The sequence below is a fragment of the Hoplias malabaricus genome, chromosome 3, assembly GCF_029633855.1.
Source record: "Hoplias malabaricus isolate fHopMal1 chromosome 3, fHopMal1.hap1, whole genome shotgun sequence".
In the NCBI taxonomy this organism is placed as follows: Eukaryota; Metazoa; Chordata; class Actinopteri; order Characiformes; family Erythrinidae; genus Hoplias; species Hoplias malabaricus.
This window is the reverse complement of record NC_089802.1, coordinates 49,561,655-49,588,869: the sequence shown is the minus strand read 5'-3', so window position 1 is coordinate 49,588,869 and position 27,215 is coordinate 49,561,655. Positions and strand designations below refer to the sequence as shown.

Below are 27,215 nucleotides of genomic sequence, written 5' to 3'. Positions count from 1 at the left end.
TATTGATATTGAATTGTCCAGCACCGTTACAGACATTTGCATTTATACATATAGCTCCTCCAGGTAAGGTCCAGAGAAGTTACTGTGCATGATGTGAAGGGCTTCAAAAGAAACATATTCCAAGCTTCACCCTCCCAGCTTTGTTACATTTTGTGGTTAGGGTGAGAGGATGGCATGTGCTACAATAGTATGGAACTGGCAATGACTAGAAGTGGTAAGAAATTTTGCAAAAATAAATTGAGGTTCCTGGAGGTTGTGTTATCTGGAGAACATGTGTTTCTCACTGGATTCCTTAGTCAAAAAAACAGATTAGTACTGAAATAATAAAATGTGTCTTTATGCAGTAGGAAATTGGAACTGTTGAGTGTCTTCCATTTGATTATTTGGTAATAAATGAGAAACAGGTGAAACCTTTAATCTGATGATGATTCATTGGTCACAGAATAACAAAAGGAAACACATTTAAGGAAACTACCAAATGTCCGCAGGCATTCCCAGTGTGCAGTAAACTGACCTTTATTAGCAGAGAGTACAGTCTTATGTTTGGGAACCTTTACATTTTGGTTTAAAAAAACTGACCTCTGACAATTAAAACTGGCTGATAATTGGTCTTTTTGTTGTAATCCATAATGCTTAACATCTTTAATGCCTCATATGCCATCAAAAACCTTCAAATGCATTTCAAAGCAGTCTTAATGAGCATAAATCATATACAGGTTGAATGGGAAACAGCACACCTTCACAGCTGCTGCAGGAAGACCGTAAAAGTTTCAGCTGAAAACAGAAAGTGGATTCCCTATGAGCCTTGAACAATGTTACATTCTGTCACAGTTGCAACAAAACCACATATCTCCAATTGTGTTGTTTTCTTTTTTTTCCCCTCTTTTTTTTTTTAACCATAATAGGAAAATTCCAGCTGCCTTTTACTTTCTGTGAAAATTTCATGATGAATGGACCAATCAAAATAGTTGGAAATAACTTCAAAATAATTACTTTCAAGAAGGAAAACATCTGAAACTTTGAATGGAAGACAATATTTTGGAGATACACGTTTTTGATCAGCAAAAAAACAGTGCAGATTTTTGTAGTTTATATATCTTTTAAATAACTTCATATTTATTACAATTTTTAATAAATTTCTAAACTATTTTAGACTTTTTCTGAAACATTGTAAAACAGCAGCTCAGGTCTGTAGGCTGCAGAATTTAGAGCACATGTAAGAAAGCAGATGAGAGAAAGAGAGAGGTATACAGATTTAACCATTGAATCTACATGAGGCCAAACAGCCTGTAACTTTAAAGTATTTATCTGTAAATACAGTATACATGAATGTGCCAATTTTATGACAAAGTATATATTTTAGCTTTAGAATAACATTACATTTTCTCCACCTCATGTGGACATGATTTATGTGACTAAAGGGCACTCTGTAGGCAGGCCTGAGAGTCTGTGAGAGTTTAGATGTCGTCCTTGTCCTTGGCGCCGTGTTTGAGGATACGAGTGAACTCTGCATAATTGAAGTTCCCTTTCTTGTCGATTGGAGCTTCTCTGAAGAGCTCGTCCACCTCTTCATCAGTAAAGCGGTCACCCATAGTGGTCAGCAGCTCTCTAAGATGATCTTCGTGGATCACTCCTGTGCCCGTAAACACATGTATTAGTTTGTGGGAAGATATTTTACATATATGGAACATATATGGATTACCTTGTGTACTTTAATCAAGACTGGAGATAAAACATTGTTTTAGCTTTTTTCACATAATTTGAAAATGTAAGGTGCTGTTTACCCACAGTCATCATCAAAGGACCAATGGATATAATCAGTATTGCTTGTTTTTTTCTAAAATTACAGAACATTTTGTCCCTATAATAGTTAAAATATAAAGGTTTTTCCCCAATATAAACAATATTCCTGACATGAAAGTATATTCATTTCACAAGGTTGTATTGCAACGTAGAACCACACAATGTAAAGGGCAGTTGCACATCTAGTAAGTTTTGTCAGCTAGTTTTACTTTATTATCACTAATACATTTTTTGTGATCATTTTTAATGTTTGCAGCAGTAGAGGTATTTAGGCTGGTCACAGCAATTATTCTCCACATTTGTTCATTTTCACTATTGTGTTTACATCACAGCAGGTAGAATGTCGCTAATGATTAATTGATGTGAGCTTTAAAAACAACTGGTCACTTTAGGCTTATGGTTTAAAAGGACACTAATCAGTTTCACTGGAATCCCTGTCTTGTTATTGTAGTTCACCTACCAGGCAGCCAGGGGTCACACATCCTGAATACCAATCAATGCACTAGTACATTAGCCAAGGCAAATTTAATGGCCAAGCAAGTGGATTACAACAACAAAGCCAGCGAACACATTCTGATGTACAGAATACACTTCCGCTGATATCATTGCTAAAATAACTATTTTTTTTTGTTTTTTGTAAACATGGTTTTCATGTTTATCTTTAATAGATGCACCCAGTGAACCAACAAAGAAATCATATTCATTCATTATCTGTAACCGGAATCATTGGGAGCAAGGCAGGAATACACCCTGGAGGGGGCACCAGTCCTTCACAGGGCAACACACACACATTCACTCATACACACCATTCACGCCAATTCACCTACCAACGTGTGTTTTTGGACTGTGGGAGGAAACCGGAGCACCTGGAGGAAACCCACGCAGACACAGGGAGAACACACCAACTCCTCACAGACAGTCACCCGGAGCGGGAATCGATCCCACAACCTCCAGGTCCCTGGAGCTGTGTGACTGCGACACTACCTGCTGCGCCACAGTGCCGCCAGAAATCATATTTCACTTTTTTATTGAATTGCAATAAACTGTCAGCTAAAATATCTAGACCCTGCTTTTTATTACTGCTGTGCATTTTTAAATAATATACTGTTGTAGGGAACTTGGCAGTTAAGAATGGACTCCCCACACGAACTGCATATATTATGATATTACAATATGTAATCCAGTCTAATTTTATGTTGTAAAGATTTACTCTGGTAAATCTGCTTCTACAGCATAATTGCAATAAGCTCAACAATTTGTCAAATACCAGAGCATCTATCCCCATGTAGCATAAAGTTCAAGAAATGATTAATAAAGCGTATGTATTAAAAAATACATTCCATTATCCGCATTTAGAATTGGAAAATTTGACCAGAGGCCATGTATGTGAATGTAATGAGTTTGTGAAATGTGAAGATGGGAGTTGCTTAAGGCCAGACATGAGCTCAGTGGTAGTTAAGTGTTTTTGTTGGCTCACCAGAGCCCTCCTCATCGAAGCAGGCAAAGGCATTCCTGATCACATCCTCAGGGTCGGTTCCATTCAGACGCTCTCCAAACATGGTGAGGAACATGGTGAAGTTGATGGGACCTGGAGCTTCACTCATCATGCCTTCCAGGTAGTCATCAGATGGGTTCTTACCTGCACAAAAGTAAAAGGCACATAAAGACAATGCAGAGTTTGGGTACTGTGATAAAGTGTTAAAAGCAAATGAAAATACTGTAATTAATTTTACACATGTAATTAATATAATTAATTTTAGCAAGTGTTTGAAAGAAAACGACAGTGATAGTTGAAATGTGAAGGAGAAATATGTGACAGCAATAAGTAAAAATTCACAAGCTGTTGTAGACCACAGAATCTTGGTCCATAATTCCTTAGGCTAAATCTTACATTTCACCATAATATGGATTATTTTGGTATTGAGAAATGTTTTATATCTATTTATATAATAATGGACAGACAACATAGACAATAAAAATACTCCGCTTCATATTCTCAAGAATGAAACCTGTACTTTACTGAAAGCTAATAATCAATGCAATTTAATCAACACCTTTGTATCAGTTAAACCATAAATATCTTTGTTTTCTTCTTTGCTCACCTAATGAGGCCAACATGTCATGTAGATCCTCCTTGTCAATAAACCCATCCCTATTTTGGTCAATCATGTTGAAGGCCTCCTTAAACTCCTGGATCTGGGACTGGTCAAACATAGCAAATACATTGGAGGTGGCCCTCTGGGGCCTCTTTTTGGTGGTTTTCCCCTTGGCACGTTTGCTGGACATGATGACGCCTGGCTGGACCTGGACGAGGGTGAGAGATGAGACACTGTAGAGCTTCAAATGGCTTCAAACATTTCCTGTTCTGTGGAGTTAGCAAGTGATTGATGAGTAAAATAATGTGTTTTGTCAGTAAGTGCCCTATTTGACAACTTTTAGTCTTCAAAACAGGTTTCTGAATGGAGTTATGACTGAAAGGTTATGACTGATGACATCGTGGAAGAGGAAACATGAGGGTGTTGTCATGGAGCAGCCCATGGAATCCTGTCTCTGTTCCAAACCACCAGACTTACTGACCCTTCTGGCAACCTGCTTTGTGATATTGAGTCCAGTCTTGTAGCCATGGCACCACAGAAACCCAGGACAGTCTTGTGGAGGCAGAGATCTACTCCACATTTGAACGTGTAAAATGCCTCTTATTTCTTCAAGCATGCAGCTGGCCCAGTCTGCTTGTGTGTGGCTTTGTGTGTATGCATGCAGGTAATCCATTAACTACATGCCCGATTTCACTTGAGCACAAAAACATATTATCCTTTCTGTTTGTAAAGAAACTGATCACACTGTTCTGAAGTTTAAATGCAGAGCCTGAATAATAAATAGCAGAGGGATGTACAATATTTGAAACATTTTACTGTGAGTGTGTCGGTGTGCATGTCTTCCACTACATTTGGGCATTGACATATATCTGTCAATAAAGGAAGCAGGCATTAAAAGTTTTTTAACTGTACAAAAGATTTTTAAAAAAATATTATTTATGTATAATTGATACTATATACAACACACTTTAGATGATAATTCCACAGATTTTCAGAACCTGTTTAACAAGCAGACTGTGTTGATGAGCGATGTTGAGTTCAAAGAAACTTGACATGTCAGAATTATTCAGACTTGTGGTGATGTGAAACAGATGCCTGTGTGACTGATGCCTCTAAAAGCTTCCTCTCAGCAAGTTATTACATGAAATGATTACGGATATATTGCCTGACACCTTAGACAAGGTTTAGGGCCCATAAATCATTTTATAAAATGTAGCCTATTTATTTATGAAGGGCAAGAGTGTCTGCAAAGTGTTGGTTTGGCTTAAGAATGTTATTCCATCAAAGAAAAAGCAGGCAAGACAAGTTTTAGAGGACTAGGATGAATTGTTTGAACACGTGAATTAAGGTTTGATTCTGCTTGACTCTAACAAAACCCTGCAGTCACAATGGTCCTTGATGGATAACACTGAACATCCTTGGTGTGTGGCATGTATTAATGCCAAAAATCCCCATAGTGCTTTTCACAATTGATGATCATCACTGCACATTAAAATTGAGAAGATACCTATAGATTTAATAGCAGTTTTGGACAGTTAATAAAATGATTACATCACGATACCTTGTTTAACATCACTGTAAAGAAGTCAGCATCCTAAAATTTTTGTACATTGGCAACATCTCACACCAAACCAATCTGAATGACTGTGTATACTCAATCAGTTAGACAGAACATTTTAAAATATATAGAATAAACCTTCAGGTCTGCAAACTGAATTCCTCCTTTGTATTTTCCCTTTTTACTGTGGGACTTCATTTCCTGTGTGAATTCCAGCACTGGAGTCAAGTTTCAATCCAGTCTGACCCTGACTAAAATAACTCCTCACTGTGTCATTACAAAAAATCCATCCCAGAATTACTGCAACTGTATCCGCAGATAACGGCAACAATACATTCAATGATTCTGAAAGCCTGTGATGACCCACATATCTGACTGTGAGCCACTGCAGGTTTTTAGAACAGGAGATCTTAATCCACCCTTTGCTAAAAACCAAACCATAGCCGATATCTCATGTGCTTGTTTTTAATAAACACTGTCATAGAGATCATAGAAACAGGTGTGATCTAACACTGACTCATACTGCAGCAGCAGGCCATGACCTACACACTGGCCAATGCCAAACACAAGCACATTGTGAATCATGCCACCTATTTTTGAGGTTGCTGATGAGCATGTCCTCACTGTAATAAAATGCTGTATGTCTGATACGGCAACTGCTACAGAGAAGAATAATATTCTTGTTTTTAATGAATGTAAGTGAATTAATTTAGTGGAAGTAGGTTATGAGGCATTCTACTGGTCAATTAAAAAAATGGATTTTAAGCATTGACAAGGTTTTGAAATAAAAATGGCAATGTGTAGCAGAATCTAAACAGGACCCTATTAACTGCAATGAAAGGACAACCAACCGGAACAATCAGATAAGGAAGGGGAACTCCAATAATTTTACAATTTCTGTAAAATGCACAGAATTAATGATCAAGATGTGAACAAAAAAAAAAAAAAACAAGTAGTGGTTTAAGTAAATATTTAATTTTAGAAAAACGTAGAGATAGCGATGGTAAAAAGGAACCAGCTCAATGGCTCTTAATGCCACCTCTCAGAAATCTATTACATGAAAAGACTATGATTACAAACCCTGATGTGTGAGACAGTGTTTTATATTAGCTTTAATGTAAATTTTCGACCTAAAAAATAAATGGAACTCTCTACGAAGGCCAGAAATACACAAGCAGAGCATTAAGCGCAAAAACAGTACCCAGATATTTTACCACTGTGAAAATTATACAAAACATTGGAAAACATGTAGGTTCACTGGTAGTTCTGGGTCATTTTCAGACCACCTTTATACAGGAGACTTAGGCTACCTGGTAAAATTCAAACCACTCTGTTTGATTTTGCTTATATTTCAGTATCTACACAATGCTAAAGTTTTGGAAGAAAAAGTGGTGGAATTCTCCATTAATGTCTTATTAGTGAGCACTACAAGTCTTTGAAATGTCTGTAAAAGCTGTTGCAATGTAGAGGCCAAGCTATAGTTTTATTTAGCGGCTTTCTAAAGTTTCTTTAAGATGTGCTTTCAATAAAGACACACTGTCTCACCATATCAACTGCTAAATAAAATAAGCAAATTTTTGTAAATGTGGACTTGACACAAGGCTTATCTGATATGCAAATATCTTGTGGTTGGCTCACCTAAAAAACACTTGAAAAACCTATGATAAAAAGAAGCAACTGCAATAATATCTATTTATTTTGTTATTTGTTTTCTCAATTCATAACTCACTATTTTCTGTGATTAACTTTTTTGGTTTTCTAAAACAATAAGTGCAAGTGTGTGGGTAAATTAGAAATAAAAATATAAAAAGAGTCACAAACGTAGGGAACAATACTTTCATTCATTTTCACAAATTTCTCACAGCAAAAATGCCTCTATAACAAAGATAAATGTTGACATTCACCTTATGACTTTAGCCAACCATGTTTAGCTCTGTTTATGGGTTAATATAACCAGGTTTGTACTTAAAACAATAAAAAAGAAACACTGACAGTAGAAAAACCTCAAACTTGTGTATTTAGGTGACGAATAACTGCTGAAAAGCTTGAATGATGATTAACTAGTTAATGATTTTGTTTTAGCTAATCATTCTGTTTTGCTGGACATTGTTTTGTTGTGAGTTAAGCTTCTCTCATCTGTGTGGTATTTCACAAATGATCAGTGTTTCAGTTAACTTAATCCTGATGTCCAAATCTTCTGAGTGGAAAGCAGCAATGGGACATTCCAAAGGGACATGTCCCGTCCCCTCTTTTTGTCTTAAATTAATTCAGAAATGGCTCCTTTTCTTTATCTTCAGCCTCTCCACACAGTCCCTAGTCTTAAAACCAGTCAAAACAATCACTAATTCTTAACCCCTGATCCTAGTTCTGAAGGACAACAAATGCTAGTCTCAGGCAGCAAGTTAGAGCCAAGAAAGCACAAGTAAACACAAACCCTCTTTTCAATAAATCTATATTTTCTTGGAAAGACTAATATACTGAGCCTAAAAAGTTTAGCTAAAAGCTTACTTTACAGGAATGTTAGCTGCGGTGTATCATAGCAAACAGCTTTTTGAGGACCTCACTGACCTAACTTTGGGTGAAAGTTACTGCAGAATGCTAAGGTGAAGTGGTCTATGACTACATGGCAGAACATGCCTGGAGATTAATGACAACACCACACATCCACACACACAGGGCTGAGGACACACTGATCTGCTACACAGGGAGAATCCAGACCATTGTCAACAGTTTAAATGGGTCAGAGAACAGGTGAAACTCTTCATTTTAATCCACCCAATTCACTTTCCAAAGTCCAATTTCAGTCTCTTAAAATAAATCAACCTCACACACGGTGTGAACACTTATGTATGGCTCTTTGATATATATTGTCTATAATAATATAACTTGATATATTGTTAGTGACAATTTAGATATATATATATTTGATAAGATGATGAGCATTATGTCCACATAATACCCAGTGTCAGTCAGCTTTTCTGTTAGTTTTTATTTATTTTTTGTGTATTTTATACATGACAGTTAACTGCAATCTATGTAATTCACTGGATGCTTGAAATTATTCACAAATTTAATGATTGACCTTTGGAAATGTGTTTATTTCTGGCAAATATTCCCATTTGTGAGAACAATTTTTAGAGAAGGAAATGGAATTAAAATGACCATAGAAATTATTCAATATTAAGGCACACACTAACTTCATTTGTCAGATTGACCATGTTTCCCTCTACCAGGAAAATAATTTTATTGGAAAAAATTGTTTGCAATAAATACAACTTTTGATGTTATTTTTATTTTTAATTTTTTTGATTAAATACTGAAGGAACTGGCCATGTGACATTAATGCACAAATCAGCTACAATTATCAATAAAGCAAGACTACTGGTGGCTATATGCTCATGTGATATAGACCTAACATAAACACAAATATTGTTTTGAAACCAGATTTTGCATCAATAGTAGGACCACAAATCTAAAACCGTGCAACAAACGTGGTGAACATTTTTACTCAAAACACAATCAAACAGAACAAAATCTACTTCAACTCTAATAAATATTTTAGGGTTTGACACGAACATAACACATGGGTTGGGAAAAACTCCCAGGACCCCAGGCCATTAACTTAAGCTAAAGGTAAATACCGTGTAATAAACATCGTCATATGGTTTGATATTTTCTTTTTAGCTCTACACGCCCCGCTCCATGAACTATCTACTTAAACCAACTCAGTATCTGTTTCTCTAACGACCGCTGGACATACGTCAGCAGCTTCATCCTCTCAAGTCAACAGTCAGAACGCAGCTCTCCTATAAAACTTCTACATTTCACAGAAATAAACAACAGAAGAAGCTTAAAAACGCCACTAACCTTTAGCTTCAGGTGATGAGGTGAACAGCCCACTAGACTTTGAGAGGATTTGCAGTAAAGGAAAGGAAGGAGGGAGTTACTAGCACTGGATAAAGTTTGATGAAAGAGTTAGTTTAGTGACACGCCACGCCCACTTTTGTATTCGGCCAGTAAGATTTCACGGTTTTCCCAAATAGGGCGGGGTCAAAGCAGGGATTTAGCCATATAAGGGCAAAGAATGTGAAAGCTATGTCCTGTCTCGGTGTCTGTTTCACCACAGAATGGGATACTCATAGGAATGGAGCTGAATTTACAGAAACACCGATAAGGATGCCTTATTTAGAGAGAAAAAAACAGGCCTGTGTGTGTGTGTGTGTGTGTGTGTGTGTGTGAGAGAGAGAGAGAGAGAGAATCTGACTGTGTGTGGGAGGTTTTACATGGGATGGTCAGAGAAGATACCGCTGGTTCCCTTTCATTTTGTGATGGAGAACTCCACTGTTGTCTCAAACACCATTTAAAAGCTCCATAAATAGGCATAGACCTTACAGAGATCTAAATATTATTGTGGACAAGATTTAAAATGATTGTCACTGAACTCCAGTTCACTAATGCATACAACTCATGTACTCTGTTACCATCTCCCTACCTTTTATGGGTCAGTTTTATGCTATCATTTGTTTGTGAGGGCAAAGAGTTTGTGCTACATTTACACTGCTGATTTAGTTTGGAAAATACTTTTAATTTTAGCTCTGTCATTAATTTTTCCTAAGTAATAATACACTTACATAGCTTGAATTTATTATACTTTACTCACCTCTGGTGAGGAGGGACCACAACAAAGAGGAGGAGGATGGGAGAGTTTACAAGACAGTAATTTATATGACCTGGGATGGACAGATATTATTTAATAGTAGAAGTGCTACATGAAGTTTTGCATAAAACAGACTACATTAAACCTATTAGATATCAGTCAGAGCTTAGTAGGGCCTGTTTAAACTTTAGAAAGGAGACTGTTTACACAATGTTTAAACAGCTGCCTGAATGGAGATGGGAGGTAGTGTTATAAGCACAGTACTGGATGCCCAGTGGAGCATAGTGAAGAATAGTGTCCTGCACAACTGCAGTGTGTTTACCTCATCAAAGAAATAAAAGATGAGGGCTTTTAGAAGTAAACCAGACACCAGCGCTGTAGACTCAGACACAGTATTGAATAGGAGATGTTTAATAGTTAGAGTTAAATATACAAGATATCAACAACATTTTACATCTTTTTTTTCATTATGAGAAAAGAAATTCTGTCTTCAAAAGACAGAAGACTACACCTGCCACAAATAATTAAATACACAAATGCATACAAATACACTAGGGCTGCCAAATTGTGGTCAGCCAGAGCTGGCCAGGGATAATGTTTAATTTGGTCCAACAGAAGGAAACCGTATCCCCACCCCCTCATCCAATAAGAACACAAATCTCTTTTTATACTGTATCACATATTCTCCTCTTCCAGTTCCAGAAAATGAAATAAAGAAACAAGAACATGATTTGTTAATTCTGATCAACGTTTATTTCACTGACACAAATGTTAAGGAAATATTTCAAATGTTTTCACTGACTAACTTGATTGAATCTTGTAAATAGGACACACTCTAAAAAGAGGCCTTTTTCCCCATAGTATTACACCATTCCTTTCCTTTTAAACATGGTTTAACCTTTAGCAAATGCTAACTAATTGCTAAAGTCTTGCATGTGGACTTTTTCCCCATTATGTCTTGAAACAAGATGTCAGTTGCTCAACAGTCCGTTGTAACTGTTGTCCCATTCTTCTCATGATAATGTGCCCAGAGAAGAGTGGAATACTGGCAGGCCAGTCAGGCACACACATTCACTATCTATGACGCCAAGCTGTTTCAGCATGTGCTAAGTGAGGCCTGGCACTGTCGTGCTGAAGTGATCATGAACTTCCCTGGAAAAAACATCATCTTAATAGCAACATATGTCTCTCCAAAATCCACTTTAAAGGTGTATATTCTCACATATGCAAGTCAGCCATGCTGTAGAGACTAACGTACCCCTATACCACAACAGATGTTGGCTGTAGCTCTATTGCTGACAAAAGTTTGGATGGTTCCATTTGTCTTTGGCACAGAGAACCCAATGTATTTTCCCCCTAAAAACGTGATTAAACATGGTATCATCTAACCACAGCACATTTCCAAAGTCTTTCAGACCATTTGAGATGATAGAAAGTATGGCTTTTCTGAAGAATGCACAAGCACGTGACTACTTATCATTGCAGAATTTCCCGTGCAGTGCCATCCCAGGGCTTTACAATCACACATATTCACAATATGTTCTGGCCTCGCCATAAATAGAATGAATCTCTCACAACATTATGTATGCTAGATGGCAGGAAAAAAACAAAACAAAACAAAACAAAAAAAACGACATTCTTTGTAATCTTGCTTTGAAAAATGTACTTTGTGAACTGTTTGACAATCCTCTCATTCACGTAGGCACATAGTCCTGAGTCACAATGCACTTTTCTTGCGCCTTTTGTGTGCATATTCTCCGACTGACTGTAGAATGGGCGGCAAAGGGATGTATTTGTATTATTTTTTAGTACTGTTTTTAAATACATATTAAACCATTGGATCTAACGCTTTTATTCAGTGATTTATTATCTTTATTGTCCACAGGATTGTCTTTGTGCGCCCTCTGGTGGTCGTTTTAAGCTCTGATCACACCTCTGGTATAAACAATAGAGAACAAGGGCGGGCGGAGTTCAGTGGAACGCAGTCACGGATTGGTTCAAACTGTCATTGACGTGTTTAGGGATTCATCGCGTTGTGTGTGTTTAGCGTCCGGAAGTTTGAAACGTCTGTCCCTAAAGCCGAAGGTGAGAAGGTAAGAACAAATGTATTAGTGTTTATTTAAGTACTCGGAATGGTTTCTGGTCAAAAGCAAAACTATTTTTTTTATTTTATTCCAGTTTATCACAGGTTTGTAAATCTTTTCAAACATTCAAGTCTAAAAACGAAGCTAAAATTCAATTTTCCTTTCTACCTTAAAAGCTTCAGCTGATCGCGGTGCCTCCTGGAGTTCATACAGGAGCCGGACTGGAATTATTGATTCATTTAAGGTGGAACTTCAAGTTCCAACAAGAAGCTGGCGAATAGAAAACACGTTCAGTCTTGTATATAGATAAAGTGAAAGAAAAGTTTTTTTAGGGATATTATGATTATTATATGAAAAGGTTATTATGCTGCCAGACTGACAACAATAGTTAACATTAATTGATAACTATAAAACTGCAGGTTATTAGTATTGGTAGATAAAATATCCCAGCAAATACACAGTGGCCTTTTTACACAGATGTCTTAGAGCATTGCATTTTAACCTAAAGTGCATTTAGTTTTCTATGCTACTAGCTTTCACACCTGAAATTTTGCAGTGAGTTTAGTCTCTAATTAGAGGCTGGCAGCAAGAAGGAACATTTAATGTCCAGCTTAAAACCTGTCAGATTTAAAATGGGTAAATATAATATATTGATGTTCTTTGCTAAAGGCTACCTGCAAATTTTAAGTCAAAAATAAACAAAAGGCTGATTTAGTGCAAATCTAGGTGTTTAGATAAAACAAACAACAAAAACAAGCACCCTTGATGTTGAAACATTGTTGTGAGGATTTCACTGCATTCAGCCATGAGACCATTATGAGGTCAGGTACTGATTCGTTTAGAGTCACTTCAACTTTAAGCTCCATCAGTAAAAACAACAGATATAACTCTGTCACTTCAGGGAACACACTTCCACTGCTCTGTAGCTCAGTGCTGAGGAGTTTATACCCTCAAACTCTGTTTGCCTTATGCTTCTCCAAAACCTCCCATTCTGTTTTTTATGCTCTTCAAGCTGTGTGTGGACAGTTGAAAATATGTATTAGAATTGGGTCTCTGGATCATTTTGGTGTTGTGGTGTAATATAATTCCAGAAATGCTTTGACTGGTGCCCCCTTCAGGGTGTATTCAAGCCTTGCACCCAATGATTCCGGGGAGGCTCGGACCCACCGTGACCCTGAGCTAGATAAGCACTTACAGATAAAGAATGAATGAATGAACAACTGCTTTGTAATAGTTCCTCTCTAGTTCTGTTCACGGTTATTCATAGCTGACATATGTGCATGATTTTCATGACTTTCCTAATGAGCAAACCACTGTTTTGTTTTACTGAACTCCATTGTTAGGTTTTAAGAAAGTAAACAGAAATAAATCTAACAGATATGAATTGTCCAGAGATCTGGGGGATTGCAAAGGATTTTTTTTCTATTGCTATTCAGGAAAGTTTCCTTAGTAGTTAATCATATTCTTAGTTCATATTTTCCTCTGCTTTCTTCACTAAGAGACTCCCAATCAATGTTGCATTTATCATAAAACCTGAAACGTAGGTTCTCATGTTATTTTGGATAGTAAACAAAATGTATTTATTTGAATTATTAATATCACAATTTCTTATCCTTGTTGTAATGTCTCTACAATCAAACATTCTCATCAGTCCAATGAGAATTTCAATTATATATATAAAAACTATTTTTTGCAGCTATCCAATAAACCCAGTAAATTACATCCATTATAGCGACTGAAGATGTTGTTATAATCTACTTCTGCGATGTAAAGTTATGTTGTTATATAGTGCTTTATACAGAACTGTGATATACTGTATGGTTAATGATACACAGGTCTAGATGAAACACCCTTCACCACTCAATCTAGATATCTAAAGTATCTACAAAGTGGTCTTCAGCTATGAGATGACATTTCATCTAATAACATGGAGCTTGTGAACTGCTCAGTTATCTCATTGCAGAAAAATGATAAAAAGCCCTCCTTATTTATTTATTTATTTATTTGGCTAGTGCTGGCATTGACTAAACAACTGTCTGGAACCTTTATAAAAAATGACCACAGTTTAAATCGCAAACAAAAATACTGATCAGAAAAATTGCATTTAGATATTTCCTTGTATTTGTTTAAACCCCACTCTTCCCTATCCCTCTCCCTCCACCATTAAACCACAGCCTTACCTGTTGTAGAGCAGTGACATTGTAATCAAAACTTTCACCAGGCTGTCCATATGTGTCTTATATACTCTGCGTTTATTTGACAAATTGCTCAGGGCTGTATCTCCATTGCGTCTCTAGTCGCTCTGGCTCACCACACTAACCCACAAACACAGGCTTTTCTCGATTAGCACACAAGTTTGAGTGAAAAGAATGGCTGAGCCTGGCACAAACTGCTGGCCTGATTGTCATGGGCAGCAGGTGTGTGTGTGTATTTGTGTGTGTTTTAATGTTGGACTAGAGAGTACAAGCATTTACGTTTGTGTTAGAGTCATATGGGTGCCTTTTAAAGCCAGACTTTGTGCTTTTTGTGATGTGTAGGTACGAATGACTCAAAAGAGTTAGAGAGCTGTGTGTATGGCAGAGACACATGCATGCAGAGTGTGATCTAACTGCTGAAAAAACAGTGTGTGTGTGTCTGTGTGTGAGTATGAGAGAGCGTGTGAGAGACAGACTGAGGCTGAATGTACTGGGTCTCTCTCATAGTGTCATTATCAGCAGTATTGTCCATCTGTCATTGCCACATATAGACTGTACGCTACCCCTATTGGCTGCCAAGCAAACCGGCCACAGAGAATGTACTGAACAGAGAGGAAATGCATTTCCAATGATAAGCTCTTTCAGACACATTTTTTGGGATCTAAGAGGTAGTCCTGTTAGTTGGGGCCCAGAAAAGTGACTCAGGTGAGGGGATGAAGGAGGTTTGGCATGTGAATGGCAGCTGGAGGGTGGAGGGTATCAGACTTTACAGAGAAGGAACCCCTTCATTCCTCTCTATGGGTAAGAGCTCATTCTTTCTCTGTTATGAGTTTGGTAAGAGCCTCTAAACTACCAAGGCATTGTCTTTGGCACTGGTTAGTCAGTTGACAGCTAGGTTAGTTGGTTCTAATGTAAGAAATGCTTGTGCTCAGCTAAGTACATTGTTGTTGGTACAATGTCCAGGCATGTGGCCTCTCGTCTGAAACAAGCTGAGTCATAGTACTTCACTAAGTATTTGGCTAAAGATTGTGGGATCTGTTTTCTTTTGTGCTGTTTCTGTGTTGCTGTCTTTTAATTGTATGTTAAGTTACTTGCTTCCACCGGTCAGATTTTTTTTCAGAGCAGGTCAAGTCATCAAATGGCTTTTAATAGATTAACTGATAAGACAGCTGCTCAGCTGATAACTGTTCTTAAAACTGTGGGTACTGTTTACACAATGTTAGGCCTGAATAATTTTTCAACAGCTGACACAACAGCTGATAGTGCTTGGTTCCAGATTTTCCTAAAGGTGGTGTCCTGCTACACAGTATATAAATTTGCAATATATATATATATATATATATATATATCTTAATTATGCGTATTGGGAGTGGGTTATCAAGCAGAATGACAGCATGTACCCAGAATAAATAGCACATAACTGCAGAAGTCCCTGTTCTCCTGTATATTCATGTAGCACTATATTTAAAATAAGCTGAGACCTGAGGTGCAGAAACTGTTAAACTGTAAAACTGTGGAAATTGGTATGAGGGTGAACGTTTTGTTTTGATAATGTTTAATCATTTTGGGCAATGATCTTTGACATTAAAACTTCTTTGGCAGATCACATCATGACATTCCTAACCTCTAACGTTTGATGAAGCGTTTTTCACACAGAGTCACAGTCTCTTACAGTCATTAGTCCTGTTGAGTCTTGCTAAGTCACACCTGTCAGTGAGACACAATATAAAGGAAAAGGTATTATGAGTGATTACGGTGTGGAATGAATGAATGAATTTTAGAGGTCAGCACTTCTACTGTACCAGACCACTAGGCTTACTAATATGTTAACCTGTAATTATTGGAGCATTCACATTCTAGCTAAAGTTTCTTTCTTTCTTTCTTTCTTTCTTTCTTTCTATTGATTTTTTAATAGTTAATGAAATATAAACTCTGGTTACTCTTATGGAAAAATAAATGTGAATGTTTCAAACTAAGATGCTATTTCTAGCTAACTCCTTTGTCTACCTGGCTCCAGATCATTGCTCTTTGCCATTCCAGATGCTCTTTATGTATCTATGGAAGGCTGCCAAATCCTGCCAAAGGCTTGTCCCTAAAGGGTTATGCAATTTTTGTTTTGTAATTAGAATTTGACTGGAAGGCTCAGAAAACAAAAAGCTAGTTCCTAGCTCAGATGCTAAAATTGAAAGATGTTACTGTGACTAAGAAGTCTTTATCAACTGGATTAATTCAACTGGTTATGTTTTCTTATTCATAACATAATGAGGGTGTTTAGACACTGCTTCCATTGATCTCAACCCAGACTTTGATCTCTATGTGGAATGTGGAATTTCACTGTTTATCACATTTTGAATCCAAAGGTTGATAGTGCATTTGGGTTCAACTTTATCCAAAAGCAAATCTCCATTGGTTTTGAGGCTTCAGAAGATTTACCCAGCAAGAAATGAATGCTAATTTGTTTTATGTATTATTTGTGTTAGTTGTGATACTTGGTTTCTTTGTAATCAGGTCATGTTTTGTGTTTGTTCTTTAATTGGATATTATTTAACAAATGGCAGATTGTTATGTTGATATTCATGCTTGATAATGTACTTTTACTTTTATTATCTTTCAAATGATTCAGTTTCTCTCTCTGTCTCTCTCTCTCTCAGTCTCAGACCATGAACTACGTTGGACATTTAGCAGAGACTGTCTTTGTAACAGTAAAGGAGCTTTATCATGGCTTGAACCCTGCTACCCTCACTGGTGGCATCGACGTCATTGTTGTGCGACAGCCAGATGGTAGTCTCCAGAGCTCACCTTTCCATGTGCGCTTTGGAAAACTGGGAGTCCTGCGCTCTAAGGAGAAAGTGGTGAGAGACAGTCTTCTTTTTTTTTATTTTAATTCTTAAAAAGATTTATGTATCAGTATCAGCAGATATGTACACAGAATTATCAGCATATCTGTAAGATCTCATTTTTGGTCCCTTTTTGGCTTGTACACACTCAGGAATATCACACTCAGGAATAAACTAGCTTGATTGGTTGTGTTGGTTGAGTGAATGTTAAATGCGGGAGTGTAACTGTACCTCAACACAATACGACTTAATGTTTTATTCCAACTTTTAGCTCTAGCCTCAGTAGTTGGATGTGCATTGATGTGGTTACAGTATGATATTTTTATTTGCATTTTTATTAATTTCAGAATGTATTTTTGCACTTGTTGTAAAATGCCATTTAAAGGAGCAGTAATAATACAAATCAAAATAAAAACAGATTTTATGCTCTGCTTTTCTGAAGTCATTATGTGTAGTTTATGCTAGTACTAGTTAAAAATACTCTATTTCTAGGTGGATATTGAAATCAATGGGGAACCTATTGACCTGCACATGAAACTGGGGGATAATGGAGAGGCATTCTTTGTTGAGGAGACTGAAAATCTGGAGGTATTATTATTACAATAATTTTTTTTATTATTTTATATTATTAATATAAACATTTGAATATTATTTCCCTTATTGAAAACATCTGTAATAAATCTCTGATAAAACCTGTGTTTATTAGGTTTGTGTGCCAGCACACCTGTGCACCTCACCCATCCTTGTTGAAGTTCTGGAGGAGCCTGAGGTGGCTGAAAGTCTCACCAGCACCACCTCGTCGTCTTCCACCCGGCGGAAGAAACGACGGAAGAAACGAGCACGTTCTGATGCACACCTCCATGAAGATGGCAGCTCGTCCTCAGAGGAGAGAGAGACTTCAGAGCTGGAAGTTCTCAGTGAGGAGCCTGTATCCCCTTTGGTAGCAAGGTTAGAATGATTGAACGAAAGGTTTTTGGCTGAACATTATTGACAACATGTAAAAACAAATTTTTGTGGGCTGTATTATAATATTTAAGTCTGCATCATGTGCTTGGTGTTATTTTGTGTTGTAGGCTTCTAGTTGTACATGGATTGAAGAAAAAATCACCAGGACTTTGGGGCGTTTTAGCACAGTGTGATTTTATTTTTATTATAGGACTGTAACATTTTTGTTTGTTCTGATTTAATTAAACACCTTTGTGTTTGTGTTTTTCTAGTAAGTCTGTCTACTACTCTATTTCCGAGGAGCCTGGTGAGGAACAGACTGGAGCTCAGCTCAGAGAGCTACACCCACACTCTGATGGAGAGTGTTCTCCTAATGAGAGGTAGTAGCTAGAGACTATAATATTAACCTGAGCAAGTGTGATTATTCATTTTGGGTTCAGTCAGGTGTAGACATAGTTTCTGAAACATTTGTTAGGATTTATATACGCCACTGTTACCTTATTCTATCCCGGCCTGCATTTACCTTGATTTAGTTTTGCTCTTGACCTTTTACATCCTGCAACAGTGTTATATTTTGCTCTCCGGAGCTCATAAATGTGGGGGCAGTGAGGCTTTGAGATGCACACTTACTGCATGGATAAAACACATCATGTACAATTTATCTGCATAAAAACTTTGGATGCTTTTATAATGCACAAAAATATTACGAAATACAAAATATACAAAAAATAAATTTATGAAAGTATTGTGGATAGTGGTTTTAAGTTGCATAGGTGATAATGGGTGTATTATTTCTTTTTGTTCATCAGTAATCTACTGACAGCAATGTAACTATTCAATAACTTAACTATCATTAGGAATGAGAAGTTTTATTAAATATCTGGTTGTGGTTGGTGGGGGATGGATCATGCTTGGACAGAATTGTGTGCTATAATCAGGTTTGTGGTCTTCTCTGCTGGGTCAGACACAAACCAAACACTTTCTGTTTGGATAAATTACAAACTGCTTGATCAATTACATTAATATATTATCTTTGTATATCTATATTGTAATACAGTTAAATCTAACCTATCTTAATACATATTAGACCTCTCTAACTATACGTATCCATTTCCTCTCCCTTCTTCTCTTCAGTGTATTCTACAGTCGATCCTCATCTCCTAAGAGTGATTCAGAGTTGTTGGTGAAGCCAGTGGAGACTTTAGGGCCCCAGATGCAATGGAACTGGGGTGGTTTTCCGAAGGTAGGACTTTTTCTGTGTGGATATCACCAGCATTGCTTATCATATAATGTGCTTGTGAATCAGAGAGTCACTGTTTGTTGTCCCACCTATAGGTGTGTCAGACAGAACGAACTGGACCTGAACTTACCCGCACTCCGTCTTCCCCACAAATTCCTTCTGATCAAACCCATTTTCGCACAATTCAGCGGCAGACCTCATTTAATATGGACCCCTCTGACTCCTTGGAAGTGGTAACTGTGGTGAGGCCAGAACCTCGGACATTTGTAGCAGAGCCCTCTCCCTCAGTTTCACACTCCACCCCGAATAATACCTCAGAATATTCCACACCTACACACCAGGCTTCCTCACCGCTCATGCTGCCGCTTGTCGAGACACTACAACCTGTGGACAGTTCTGACCATCTGCTGGTCTCAGGGCTGGACAGACAGGGCCTTAATAATGCTCTGACTGATTTCTCAGCTAACCCAGTTAACACATGTTGCACAGACTGTGATGCTAGGACTGCTAATCTGGACATCTCTGCCAAAACCACTAGCTATACTAATGCTGCTAGCCTAAACCTCATTACTCACACCGTTAGCATAAACATGAGTACTAAAGTTGTCCTTTCTGATTGCCCCAGAAGCCAGTTAAACCATGCTGAGAAGGTTAGCCTAGCTGCTACAGCTGGCTCAGACGCTGGGGTTAGCATGGGTCCATCAGCATTAGAAACACCAATCAGCACACTCAGCGACTTTACTAAGACTGCTCACCAGAGCACAACAGAAACTGTGGCTCTAATGGAGAGAGACAGTGGCATTGAACCCTTTGCAGAAGGACTTGCTGAAGAGGAGGGAGAGGTGGGTTCAGAGAACCGTCTAACCACAGATACAGAGAGCTTCCAAGTGGCACATCCAGTGGAATCCGTCATCCACTTAGAGGAGCAGCCTGGTCTTTCCCAGCCACTTCCAAAAGCAGTGGAATCACAGGAAAAGAAAAAGAGTATGTCACCTTCATTTTTATTTCACAGAAGAAAAAACAGCTGTACATGTGGTTTATTAAATGTAATAAGAGTCCCATATACTTGTAATACAATGTAAATAAACATGTAAAAAATATAAGAAAATAATTAAAAAAGATATTTACCCTTTTCACCAGTCTTTCTCACTTTTATTTTGTGTATAGGTAAGCGCAGTCAGCATTTGGGACCAGCAGATATTTACCTAGAAGACTTATCCAAACTCGACCCTGAAGTTGTGGCACTTTATTTCCCCAAAAAGTGAGATACTGACTCCTGCCTCCATACATTTTCAAGTCTTAAAATTCCTAGAAAATAGACTGAAAAGTAAATGGATTATTAAAATGCATTATCATTTAAAAATTCTTGCTTGCACAATGCTTGTAATATCTCAGAAAATATGCTTAAAACCACCTTATTTTGTTTCTGTATGTCATCACTACACTGTGTTAATATTGTTTTTTATATTTAAAGAAATGTTTATTATTTTTTTATTTTTATTTTTTTTTTGTATTTGTATATTATTCTTATGAGTCCATATAGCCCTGTTCTATACTTTTGCACACACAAACTCAAACTAGTGCACTTGGGGCAGTGAGCATATGCAAACCTAAGTGGTGGGCAGCCACCCCCAGAACACAGGGAGATAGGGTTAGTTCAAGGTTAAGTACCTTGATCATTGGCACTTATTTAATTATTATTTCTAATTTATGATGTGTCTATTATTTAATCAATCTAAGAAGCAGCCACTCATTTTTATTTTTACTGTACCATCACTTGTTTTTCTTTGTGTCTAGTGACAGTGAATCTGCCGCACGGTCTGGTGCTGAACTTAGTTCGATACACCCACCCAGAGTTTCTCCACAGTCTGGTCAGCAGTCTCCTCAGTCTCTTGGCAGTGGAAATGTGGATAGTGGGACAGAGTATTTGTCAGATTCCACCACTGACACATTGGATGTCACCATGTCCCTTTGTGGAACTGAAGGACACACCAGAGAGATTAATAAAGGTAGAAGAAAAGATAGCAGAGTGAAGAGGAATAAATTCTCAGAATAACATAACTTTGAACATAACTGTTGCCTTTGAAGTTTAAGCATAGAATTTAGTATGCTGGTATGCCCCATTTTTGTTGCAGAAAAGTTTATGGAGCATATTGTTAAGTATCAAGACCTAGTCAACAATCCAGGAATTATTGATGATCCAAACCTAGTCATCTGCATCAACTCAAAGTAAGTGAAATTCCAGTTATACATTATAAGCGTCTAATTCTATCATGACTATTGCAGGATCTCCAAAATATTGGACATGTTCTTTCTTTAATCTGAATACTTTTCAGCTATTACAACTGGGCAGTTGCTGCGCCAATGATTCTGTCAATGCAGGCTTTCCAGAAGAATTTGCCAAAGGTATATCCTTCTTATAATTTGTATAGGCTTTTCCCATAACCTGGCTGAGGGTATCTGTTCCTGCATCTGTATGTAAATGAAAAATATTTTCACAATTTATTTTAATGTAGAATACAATTGAGCGGCTGGTAAAGGATAAGATGCCTAAGAAGTCAGGCCGTTGGTGGTTTTCCTGGCGAAGGAGAGACATGGACAGTAACCAGGTACACTTTATTAGAGGAAAAGTCATACATAGTGTAATGCACTGGCTGTTGCGTTACTGTTTATTTGACAAGAAGCTGCACCACACACCAAGCTTTATTTGCTTCTTATCTTATTTCCTTTTTGCCTCTGTATGTATACATGCTTTTGCAATCTTTCTTTTTTTATCACTGTCGTTCTCAGCCAAGTTCAAAGCCAGGTTCAAAGGAAAACCAGCTAGAGACATCATCTGCTCGCCCTGTGCCACCCTTACTGAAGTAAGCTTCATTTAAGCTTATTCAGTGCTCGTGTGGTTTTAGTGGTATTTTGTAAGAGGTCTAGTGTCCTTTAACCCACTGAATTTTGAAACGTGATAAAGAGTTATAATCTGTTTGCTCAGAAGAGGAACTTTGTTTCCTATTTGACTCAGAAACTGAAACAGAAAAGAAACCTAGCATTTTCCTAGTGAATAGAATATAAAATTTGTATATCTTGTTTGTGCGTGTAGGGATCACTCTGGTCAACTCTCTAGTGATGATGATGGTGGTAACGCTTTGAGGCAGAAGATTGTGGCTGAATCCATGTCCACTACACAGTGCCTGGGTCAGATGTACCGCAAATCACTCCGCCTCACCTCCAAACAAATAGTAAGAGATGTTAAACATCCATTTTAAGATTCAGTACAAGCTGACCAGTATAGTATATTTATACTTTGTTATACTATGTTTAATAAAATAGCTCTAATATTGAATTGTTGAAGTCAGTTGTTGTAGGGCTTTGTGATATTTCTATTTATTTTAATGCACTGGTAAGCAACTGATATTACACTAATTTTGTTGGGACTGCAATATAAAAAAAAACATAGTAAACATCAGTCAGAAGTATTTTGGCTGGGCAGGAAATACAAAGGGATCTTTGAGGTGACATTTCTGCTCATAGGAACCACATGTTCAGCAAAACATCTGCAAATAGAAGCATATACAGCAATGCAGAAAAGATCTAGCAATTAATGAAATCATCCCACAATACACATCCGTTGTTAAAATAGAGCAAAATACATATAGTACCTTCTGTTTTTGCTGAATTTAGAGCATGTTTACCAGCAGAAACGAGCAGTGTGCACGGCTGTAGACATATGTGTTAATAGTGAGTGGTTTGTTGATCTACACAAGATAAAAAATCATGAGCATCATGGCATAAAATACCATAGCCACTGATCTAAAATGGCTGCACACTAGTTTGCATTGGTACATTTTTTTTTAGACCCACTCTTGTGGACCCCTCCCGACCTGGAGTATTTAAGAGAGTGTGTGTGTGTGTGTGTTAGGAGTGCCTGAATTTGCGGGAAGGAGCCAACAAGATTGTGTTCAGTGTGACAACTCAGTACCAGGGCACCTGTCGCTGTGAAGCAGCCATCTACCTGTGGAACTGGGATGATAAAGTCGTAATCTCAGACATTGATGGAACCATCACCAAGTGAGTATGTGTGTGTACATTTGAGTGTGTGGTTTCAAATAGGGGTAACTTGTCTGCTTATATTTACACTGTTCAATTTGTTTACTGCTAGGTCAGATGCTTTGGGTCATATTCTGCCACAGTTGGGGAAAGACTGGACACACCAGGGCATTGCTAAACTCTACCACAAAATTCATCAGTAAGAGACAAATTGTGCATGGATAATCACTTCCCTATCTCTCATAATCAGATAACACAGAATTAGCCTCCAGATCTGTTTACTCTGCACACACTGCAGACAGCAAGCATCAGCATACACTGAGTTACCAGGTTTTTTTTTGGTTTTTTTTATCTTGTATACACATACGTTCATAATTTACCTACCATATTGTTGCACTTGGTAGGTATACAATTATTGATTTTAACCTATCTGTTGCTACACAAATTGTAAGCAACTCCCTAGTTTTTCCATCAGCGAATACTCCTATAGTACTGTCACTGAGCAGATAATATTTAAAGGTTAATCAGACTAGTTCTGTACATGTTACTCTGGTGTGCACGGGTACAATATTATCAGGAGTAAAATAGACACATAGTATAGGAACTAATGGATGTCCCTAATAAACTGGGCTCAATGTATAAAATACAAAACCTAATATGCATACAACAGCATAATCTTATTGTAGTGTTGTAAAGTGTCATTTGATAACAGTGTCTTTAATAGTATTTCTGTGATGATGTGTGTGGTGCTTTTCTCCAGGAATGGCTACAAATTCCTGTACTGTTCAGCTCGTGCCATAGGCATGGCGGACATCACTAAGGGCTATTTACAATGGGTGAATGATAAAGGCATCGTACTCCCTAAAGGGCCTGTCCTACTCGCTCCTAGCAGCTTGTTCTCAGCTTTACACAGGTACATCAATATTTTTTTTTTGGAATGGGTTTTAAATGTGTTTGCATGTTTATGTGCAGGACAATTTACATATTTTGGTTAAAAATTCATAAGAACATATTTCTGTACAGGGAGGTAATAGAGAAGAAGCCTGAATTATTTAAGATCACATGCCTGACTGACATCAAAGACCTATTCAACCCGCAAAGACAACCATTTTATGCAGCCTTTGGCAACCGCACCAATGTAAGCAAGACTCAGGAACAAAGGAATAACCTGAATACACAGAGCTCATGGGCATTTAGTGTGTTTTTGTGAATGAATAATGGATTTGTGTGTTTTTGACTGTAGGATGTTTTTGCCTATAAGAAGGTTGGGGTACCAGAGACTCGTATCTTCACTGTAAATCCTAAAGGAGAGCTCATACAAGAGAACAGTAAAGGCTACAAGTCCTCGTAAGTTAAAATAATAATGATAAGAATAATACTTGCACAAGATGCTTGCACGTAAACGAGAATTAGAGTTTCTGAAATTATTGATTGTTTATATTTATTTATTTTAATTATTTATTTTTTTCATATTTTACAGGTATACTCACTTGAGCGAGCTGGTGGAGCATGTCTTTCCTTTGCTCTGTAAAGGCCGACCCACGTCCTTGGATTTCCCAGAATACAGTCATTTCACTTACTGGAGGGAACCCCTACCTGCACTGGACTTCTCCTCACTCTAGATGTTTGATGGTTCATAATATATACCTGGCTCATGTTTACTCTCGCCTTTCTATTCCTAAAATAGTAAACCACTAAATGAATTCATGGGCTCCTGATTCACAGTAATGCCTTATACACTATAGATCTGTGCATAGCCTGAATAAATTCAGCTTTACTACTGTGGACTATATGCAAAACGTTTTAAAATACAAAGTATAAGCTGAAGAAAAACTGCTGTTGTCTCTCGTCTTTTTTCATATGTATACACACTAATAATATACATACATACATACACACACACAGGTAAGGTAAAATGTGTATTGAAGTAAATGTATTTCTAAAGGTGCTATTGATATGAAATTCTCACCAGATGTCAGTAACAACCCATCCATTCCACACATAGAAAGAAATCAAACCATAGCTGTCCATAAATTGTGTAATAATGAGAAATTACACGGGGAAAAAAAGTATTGAAAACACTTACTAAAAGTTATTTATTTTTGTTGATTTTTGGTCTCATCTGACCAGACCATATTCTCCCTGTATTTCACAGACTTGTCTGAAGGTTGTTGAGTAAACATTAAATGGATTTCAGCATGACTTTTCTTTACCAATGGAGTCTTGCATGGTGAGTATACAGGCCATGGGAGTTGAGTGCAGTACTTGCTGTTTTTTTTAAACATTTTACCTGCTGCTTCCAGGTCTTGTGATAGTTCTTTTCACTCCTCAGTCTGAAATCTTGTGGGGAGCACTTGGTTGTGGACGGTTATGGTGAAATGCTGACTTTCCACTTCCGTATTATGGCCCCAACAATGCTCACAGGAACCTTCAGTAGTTTAGAAATTCTTCTGTAACTAATGCCATCAGTATGTTTAGCAGCAATAAGGTTTTGAGAAAGCTCACTGGTTTTACTCATCATAAGAATTTTCTTGTGTGGCACCTTGGTAATGAAACAACTTTGTATGGACCATAAACTGAACCAACTGATATTAATTTGCACTTTAATTGTATTTATTTTTCTTTTTGCAAGTGGCAGGAGTGCTTTCTAGGGTGGCACGGTGGCGCAGCAGGTAGTGTCGCAGTCACTCAGCTCCAGAGGCCTGGAGGTTGTGGGTTCGATTCCCGCTCTGTCTGTGAGGAGTTGGTGTGTTCTCACCGTGTCCGCGTGGGTTTCCTCCGGGTGCTCTGGTTTCCTCCCACAGTCCAAAAAAAAACACACGTTGCAGGTGGATTGGTGACTCGAAAGTGTCCGTAGGTGTGAGTGTGTGAGTGAATGTGTGTGTGTCTGTGTTGCCCTGTGAAGGACTGGCGTCCCCTCCAGGGTGTATTCCCGCCTTGCGCCCGATGATTCCAGGTAGGCTCTGGACCCCCCGCGACCCTAAATTGGATAAGCGGTTACAGATAATGGATGGATGGATGGAGGAGTGCTTTCTAATTACTGAATTCATGGCTTGTTGCACTTCTCATTCTTCATGTGTTCAATACTTTTTCCCTTTGTCATTTCATATTATTTCATAATGTGTGGATTGGATGGGTTGTTACTGACATCTGGTGAGAGTTTCATGTCAGTAGCACTTTTAGAAATATATTTACTTAGAAATTGGTGACATGTTCAATATTTATTTCACCCGCCATGCAAGCTCACCTGACCTTCTCAAACATCAACAGCAGTTCTCTTGGAAGTAAACCAAGACTGAAAATCATTTAGTACTAACACATTCAGTAAACTTTAAAAGAGAACAACTTGTTGAATTGAGAAAAAGTTTTTTTTTAAGCTTCTAAATATAATTATATAAACACATCTGAGAATGAAACCTGCCAAAATCAATTAATCAATAAAATTATAGCAGAAATTCATAAATTAATGTGATATAAATTTGTAAATTAATGAATAAAAAATAACCACAAAAATGAATATATACATAATAGAGAAAAATATAAGGAATGAAAGCAATGGATAGCACATAAGTGTATACTGTATGGACAAAAGTATAGGGACACCTACAGGAGCTTTCATGACATCCCATTCTATATCCATAGGCATTAATATGGAATTGGTATCTTTCTTTGCAGTTATAAAAGCTTCCACTCTTTTCTGAAGACTTTCTTGCAAGATTTTGGAGTGCGGAATTTGTGCCCATTCATTCAGAACATAAT

The 27,215-nt window shown here is 37.5% G+C and overlaps 2 protein-coding genes across 4 annotated transcripts; one reads left to right on the top strand and one right to left on the bottom strand.

Moving 5' to 3' along the window:
- Window positions 1-1,415: 1,415 nt before the first annotated feature.
- myl9b (myosin, light chain 9b, regulatory) lies at window positions 1,416-9,467 on the bottom strand. Its single transcript, XM_066664149.1, has 4 exons — window positions 9,325-9,467; window positions 3,906-4,107; window positions 3,281-3,442; window positions 1,416-1,633 (listed from the first exon to the last, which is right to left on the bottom strand). Exons 2-4 carry the CDS (start codon window positions 4,087-4,089, stop codon window positions 1,458-1,460), a joined length of 522 nt encoding a protein of 173 aa, XP_066520246.1. The 5' UTR covers window positions 4,090-4,107; window positions 9,325-9,467; the 3' UTR covers window positions 1,416-1,457.
- A 2,627-nt stretch (window positions 9,468-12,094) lies between these two features.
- On the top strand, window positions 12,095-25,277 carry zgc:123305. Of its 3 annotated transcripts, none has more exons than XM_066663842.1 (20): window positions 12,095-12,207; window positions 17,045-17,245; window positions 17,723-17,818; window positions 17,937-18,178; window positions 18,448-18,555; window positions 19,310-19,418; window positions 19,511-20,399; window positions 20,583-20,676; window positions 21,213-21,424; window positions 21,551-21,644; window positions 21,752-21,821; window positions 21,932-22,024; window positions 22,206-22,279; window positions 22,510-22,648; window positions 23,329-23,477; window positions 23,569-23,655; window positions 24,217-24,369; window positions 24,480-24,594; window positions 24,700-24,803; window positions 24,937-25,277. In XM_066663842.1, the coding sequence occupies exons 2-20, from the start codon at window positions 17,054-17,056 to the stop codon at window positions 25,076-25,078; spliced, it is 3,162 nt and encodes a 1,053-aa protein (XP_066519939.1). In that variant the 5' UTR covers window positions 12,095-12,207; window positions 17,045-17,053; the 3' UTR covers window positions 25,079-25,277. The 3 variants fall into 3 exon arrangements, with proteins under 3 accessions (XP_066519939.1, XP_066519940.1, XP_066519941.1); XM_066663843.1 differs by having other exon boundaries at window positions 12,123-12,199; XM_066663844.1 differs by lacking the exon at window positions 12,095-12,207 and adding an exon at window positions 12,284-12,302.
- Window positions 25,278-27,215: the final 1,938 nt, after the last annotated feature.

What these genes read in the sequence shown, in the direction of transcription:
- myl9b (XM_066664149.1), bottom strand. Translation starts at nt 4,089, where the DNA reads ATGTCCAGCAAACGTGCCAAGGGGAAAACCACCAAAAAGAGGCCCCAG. An exon ending in TGACATGTTGGCCTCATTAG is followed by an intron (nt 3,443 to 3,905) that starts GTGAGCAAAGAA and finishes ACTTTTGTGCAG; the next exon opens with GTAAGAACCCATCTGATGAC. An exon ending in CTTCGATGAGGAGGGCTCTG is followed by an intron (nt 1,634 to 3,280) that starts GTGAGCCAACAA and finishes TTACGGGCACAG; the next exon opens with GAGTGATCCACGAAGATCAT.
- zgc:123305 (XM_066663842.1), top strand. Translation starts at nt 17,054, where the DNA reads ATGAACTACGTTGGACATTTAGCAGAGACTGTCTTTGTAACAGTAAAG. An exon ending in TCCAGAAGAATTTGCCAAAG is followed by an intron (nt 21,822 to 21,931) that starts GTATATCCTTCT and finishes ATTTTAATGTAG; the next exon opens with AATACAATTGAGCGGCTGGT. An exon ending in ATTGATGGAACCATCACCAA is followed by an intron (nt 23,478 to 23,568) that starts GTGAGTATGTGT and finishes GTTTACTGCTAG; the next exon opens with GTCAGATGCTTTGGGTCATA.